The sequence below is a fragment of the Lissotriton vulgaris genome, chromosome 4_1 (assembly GCF_964263255.1).
Source record: "Lissotriton vulgaris chromosome 4_1, aLisVul1.2, whole genome shotgun sequence".
NCBI classification, from domain to species: Eukaryota; Metazoa; Chordata; class Amphibia; order Caudata; family Salamandridae; genus Lissotriton; species Lissotriton vulgaris.
In genome coordinates, this window is record NC_141691.1 from 1,394,400,428 (window position 1) to 1,394,406,427 (window position 6,000).

Consider the following 6,000-nt stretch of genomic DNA (forward strand, 5'->3'; position numbering starts at 1 on the left):
TGGAGACAGCAAACCCCATAATCCCTGGGTCCAGGGTAACCACAGACATACACGACAAGTTTTTTTCCCTTTTAAAACCACATTTTATGAGACCCTCTAAGGCAAATAGGAAAGTCCTACTCAAACCGACTAGGTGGTTCAATAAGCAGTGTAGGGCAGCCAGATTAGCTTTGGGTAGAGCAATTAGAAGTAGGGATAGGGTTGTGATTGGTGCAGCCAGGAAGCACTACAATGTTAGTGTTCGCCTGGCTAAGAAAAAATGGGATGAAGAGTACTGGGATGAATTGCTGGAGGCCTCGGGAGCCAAGGATTCCAGGCTTTTCTGGAAAATTGTGAAGTGGGGTAGAGGTGGCACCCCAAATAAACCAGATAACAATGTTGATGAGGCGGCCTGGGTGGAGTATTTTAAACCCCAGTACGCAGAGACTAAGGAAGTCGTGGCTGCGGAAGCAATTCCAGCTGTATTTGGTATTGAAAGTTTGTTTTCCCCTAAAGAAGCAGAATTACTAATTTGTTCCTTACAAGGGGGTAGGGCACCGGGTTTAGATGGGATACCCTCCGATGTATTTAAAAATGATAAAGCACGTTGGGCCAGGTATGTGACCCTACTGGGAAATGCCATTGCAAAGGGGGCTGCAGTCCCAGAAACATGGAAGGGAGCAATAATCATACCCATCTATAAGAAAGGTGATCGGTCACTCCCGGCCAATTATAGGCCAATAAGTTTAATTGCCACTGTCCAAAAAGTGGTAGGGAAGATGGTGGTAAACAAACTGATGGATTGGGTAGAGGAGAACAATGCTCTGTCCCCCTACCAGGCAGGTTTCCGGCGGGCGACCAGCACGGTAGACCAGGTATTCCGTTTCACCATGTTGCGGTGGGGGACGGTGTTGCTTGGCGAGGGCAGCCTATATGTCGCCTTTGTCGACTTGCGGGCTGCCTTCGACCTGGTCCCAAGGAGCAAACTCTGGACAGTTTTGAGCAGAATGGGGGTCCCACCCGAGTTGCTCACTTTGATCATGAGGTTGCCCGAGTGTAACTTTGCCAAAGTCCAGTGGGGGCTGAATGGGGAATCTTCTGTCGACTTCCCGGTCGAACGGGGGGTACGACAGGGATGTGCAATGGCACCCTTGCTCTTTTCACTATTTATTAATGGAATTGTGGGTAGGATGCTGGACGCAAGTGTAGATGCACCTTCGTTAGCGGGCCTCAGGGTCCCGATCCTGATGTTCGCTGACGATACTTTGATTTTGTCCAAAACTCCGGCTGGATTGCAGCGTGCTCTAAATATATTTGATGTTTTCTGTGGGGAGCATGGCCTTGAAGTTAATGTTGGCAAGACCAAGCTGATGGCTTTTTCCCAAAGCCGTAGATCTCGCCCAAGGATATTCCTGAACAACAGTGAGCTCGAGGTAGTTCGTGTTTTTACCTATCTTGGGGTTGAGATATCAAGTAAGCCAGGTTGGTCTCACCATATAGGAAAGGCGGTCCTGAGGCATCAGCAGATCTCAGGGGCACTTCTGGTGGAGCAAACAAAATCAAAACCCAAGCTTATAAAACCGGTTCTTGCCGTATACGATGCCAAAGCTATAGGGTCAGCCCTATATGGGGCGGAAGTGTGGGGTTTTGAGAGGCTTCTTCCCTTGCAAACATCAGAGAATAGATTTCTAAGGGGTATTACGGGGCTTCCCCAGAGTGCGCCATTAATCCCGCTCGTTCTCGATCTAGGGAGGAGATCTGTTAGCGACCGAGCTCGACTACGGCCTATTCTCTATTGGAGACTCCTCTGGACTACCCCAGAGATTCGGCATTATGCCGACAGGTTTCTAGCCTTAATTAAAGCTGATACCTTCCACAAAATACCATGGTTGAAGAAACTCAGGGTTGTTTTGGGTGAGCTCGGCCTCCCTAATCTCTGGGATAACCTATCTGGGGAAGTATTTCCAAGTAAAAACACCATTAAGACCCTGTATTGGGACTACATAGATGGTAGACTCTGGAGAAGTACAAAATTTGATACAATGGGGGGGGATGAGTAGGCATCTCGGACCACTAGGGGTCCCCCTAACCACTGGTTAAGAATCACTGCTGTAGAACAGGTTTTCTCAAGTGAATGTCCTTAAAGTCAGCAGCTCATCCATTGTAACTGTGTCGCCAGGTAATAATGCTCAATGTTCGGAATGCCCAACCCGGCCTGATCTCCCAGGAGCCGCAGTTTGGCCTAAGCAATCCTATGCTGGCCACTGTTCATATTTGTTCCCCACCCAGAGCATGTAGGTTTCTTACCAACTTTCTTGTAAGGAAATTGGTGAAGTACTACGGAAGGTAGGTTAGCATCACCATTTTTGTCAAAACATGGGCAATAACCAAGATGAGGAGCATTCTCCAAAAAGCTACTTGTGCCCTGAGGGTCGATATTGTCCTGGTGAAGTTTCCATCTAGAAGATCCCATTCAGTGTGCTATATCCCAGTACTCTGATAGTAAAAGGAGAAACCCTCCCACTTGACCAGGTCCCCATCGAGGTTGCGCTGGATCGGAGTAGTAGTATGCCTCAGTAGAAAGAGACAGGATTAAAACCTGCAGTCCAGATCACTGCAAGTGCCTGAGCCATGGTCCTGTGATCACCCTTGATATAGTTGGCCTAGACCAATATTTTGTACGCATACAGGCGTACCGTTTGTGGTCCATCTGCTAACTGGATGCCCCATGTGCATCCCTCCAGTCTCAGTGAGAGAGCCGGTGGTTCCATGGTGGGCACGAAAAGGAGAGTGGTCAAGGGGCACCCCTGCTGGTTTCCCTTGGATCCTCAAAGGGGCTAGAGAGCAGTCGGCCTGCCTGGACTCTGGTAGTAGGATTTGTGTAGAGCATCCAAATGAGCCACATGATGCCTCCCTGAAACCGAATTTGGCCAGCACTGTGGGCAAGTGCTCCAATCGAGAGTGTCAAACGCCTTCTCCAGATCAAGGACCTTGCAGGCTGAATGAGGCCACACAGGGGGAGCCACCCCCATAATTCTGGACAATCTTCCAGTGACGTGCTCCTAAATGGACCAAATTTGGGGGTGTGGGGGGGAATCGGGGGGGGGGGGGGCGTTCAAACTTTTACTCGCCAAACCCCTGTTGAGTATTTTGTAGTCCGCCTCCAGAATCGCCATTGAATGGTCCGAGGACACCCTAACATGGCTAGAAGACAAGTCTTCCAGCACCCAGGCAACGCGGCCGGGGAAGTGTAAGTAATCATCATGCCACGCTGGATGGAAGCTAGTAGGTACTGGGAAGGGGGCAAGCAGGTGTGCCACAAAGGCGAACAAAATACGCGAATGCTGGTGAAGGGAGAGCATTGTCGCCATGCCGCAGCTGGGGCGCTCCTTTGTTCCCTGGCCACGGACACGGATCTTGGGCAGCCCACTCCAGTCTTTGGCGGGGGGTAGCCAGGGCTTCTCGGTCCCTATGTTTGTGTCTCTGGGTCTTGGGCTCGGAGGAGGCTTTCGTGCAGGTGTCAAGGCTGACCAGCAGAGGTTCATCAGAGCTCCAAGTGGAGGGCAAGCAGGCCGCATGGAGCATGCGAAGTGCCCATGTGAAAAACACTGGACCCTCGGTGTTCCGGCAGATTTCACTCCAGCAGATCTGGGAATTACAGAGCACTCGAAATGATGCGCTCTGGCTGGAAGGGCTTTGCGTTTCCGATCTCGCTGACAGATGCTGCAAGATTTTTAAAGTGAAGTACTGGGGCATTACCACGGGTGTACCGGAATCATCCAACTGGCATGGGGAAATAAATATAGCACTGCGTTGCTATAAGAAAAAAATCTATACAGGAGAATGAGGCTTACTGGTCTGTAATTTTATGTTTCAAGTACCTCCTTATACTGTTTTCTGTAATTCGAGTAAGCGTGTATTGTACTTAAGTAATTATGTGCACTCTCGTGTGGGTTATTCGGTCACGGTGGAGCATGGCATCCACAGAGATGGATCGCTGCTTGTTTGTTAAAACTTCACATTTTATTAAGCCATCTATCGATCTCATCAGCCCCCCAGTCCCCTTCTGTGTGTTTGTGTTCCAAGCGCTGCTTTAGCGTGGCCACTTTATATGCAATGCTGGTACCAGCCACACGGTGGTGCTATTCCGCAACTTTAGGACCAGGGCACACACTACTTACACAGCATATGATAGTATTTAATTATGAAGTACCAGATAAAGAGTTCTCACTGATGTGTACATTTTTTTGCAGGATATATTAAAGAGGAACACTCGCCTTGTCAGCGCCCCAGAAGACGGCAACCTTACAACGCAATATTCGCTCCAAAATGCAAAGAACAGAAAACCTAGGTCTCCAGGAGTCTCAAGTATCTGAGCAATAGGAGTGCACAACTTCAGCCTTCGGGAGACTAAGCAGCCAGCGGCGTATTTCCTCCAGGAAAAACAGCATTGAAAGCGACATTGCGCAAAGATGTCTCCAGTACCTGCATACTCTTTAATGTTTGGAAATCTGACACGCCTGTGGTCCTTCTGATTGGAGGTTTTATTCTTGAGTTGATTTTTAAAATGAATATGTGATGTATACTTGGGTCGGTATTTTGCCACCAGCCTACAGCCCCTGGTGTAACTGGCGAGTGCCATTCTCTTGCCATCTCGAGCTCTACTGTTAAAACGCAGTAAAGAGAATGCTGAGTGGTCCGCCTTCTTAGCAGTCAGCACCCCTTCCCCCAATAAAAATGTGAGTTTTTATTGGAAAGTAATTGACACGGACTAGTGTTATTGAGAAGAAATCCAAAAGTTTGTCTCGGTTCTAATATGAATTTCTATTTAATGCACGTTTGCAGATATTGTGTTATTTCGAAAACCCAGTTTTTGTATTAAATCCCCTGTCCATACTGGACAAAAAGGGTTTGCCAGAAATAACTTCCAGGCATTTTAAGAAACTTGCTTACTTCTTTAAGGCATGCTCACTGCACTTACACTACATCTGTGATGGTGACTTAAGCTGTTTAGTGTCCGACAAACACTTCGATTTTGTAGGAGAGCCAGTGAGTTTGTACTGTGTGGACAATAAACGCCCAAAGTACTCTCTCTAACCTACGTCGTCAGGAGTAAGCTGTTAAGTTGTGTATCTCGACACACTGCCCTTTAGTACACGAGTTGCATTTTTTGTTGTAAATACACTTTTTTGCACCTTTGAATGGACTATGTAGATCTTTCCTAAGTTAGGAATAGAAGTCCGCAGAGCCTTAAAAAAATAAACATCTGAATGAAGAGCCCTGTGTATCCCACGGGGCTGTTTGTACGTTACTGGTGGACTCACAGCACCTCGCGCAGGTTGTCCTACCACCTTATGATATGGGACCATTATACAGGCCCCATAGGGAGGAGACCTTTGTCTGAACTGTCAGGTGCTTTACTTTGCACTGGTTTACCCTAAAGTCATTGTAACCTTCGCCTTTTCCTGTTTGATAATTGTAATGATAATAAACGTTTCCTATTTTAATAAAGAATAAAATTATTGTGACACTTATATTTTTGGTTTGTGTGTGTGTATATAGCTATTTTTATATTGAACATCATGGAAGTCTGTGAAGCATGTCCGGCAGTGAGAATACCACACGTATCACAGGTCCTGTAGGAGGAAATTGGGAGCTTGTGGTAAATGCCAGCCGTGCCACCAGAGCCCTCAATGACTCATCCATCAAATGGTTTCATTTGAATGTTTCTCGGCTGTACCGGTCAGTTGCCTTATACATCAACGTGTCCGTATATGTTGCAGAAGGCACAGCTATTTAATAGCCCCACCTGCACGGGTGAGTGAATATGTTTACTCAGGGAGTAGAGAACAGCGATGGTAAGAGTCAAGATTTCTGCTCTGGATGACAGGAAAGGTTGCTGTCTGTATGTGTGTGTGTGGGGTTCTGTCTGTGTGTGTGTGTGGTTCTGTCTGTGTGTGTGGGGTTCTGTCTGTGTCTGTGGGGTTCTGTCTGTGTCTGTGTGTGGGGTTCTGTCTGTGT

General features: G+C 47.6%; 1 protein-coding gene across 2 annotated transcripts in view; it reads left to right on the forward strand.

Annotated features, from left to right (window-relative positions):
- The window catches only part of RBBP8 (RB binding protein 8, endonuclease), a 446,933-nt gene extending 441,420 nt beyond the window's left edge, over positions 1-5,513 (forward strand). For both annotated transcript variants that reach the window (XM_086965639.1, XM_086965638.1), the window contains exon 19: positions 4,233-5,513. In XM_086965639.1, coding sequence (XP_086821765.1) covers positions 4,233-4,330 — 98 coding nt within the window. In that variant the 3' untranslated portion in view covers positions 4,331-5,513. The remainder of the gene's footprint in view (positions 1-4,232) is intronic.
- The last annotated feature ends 487 nt before the right edge of the window (positions 5,514-6,000 follow it).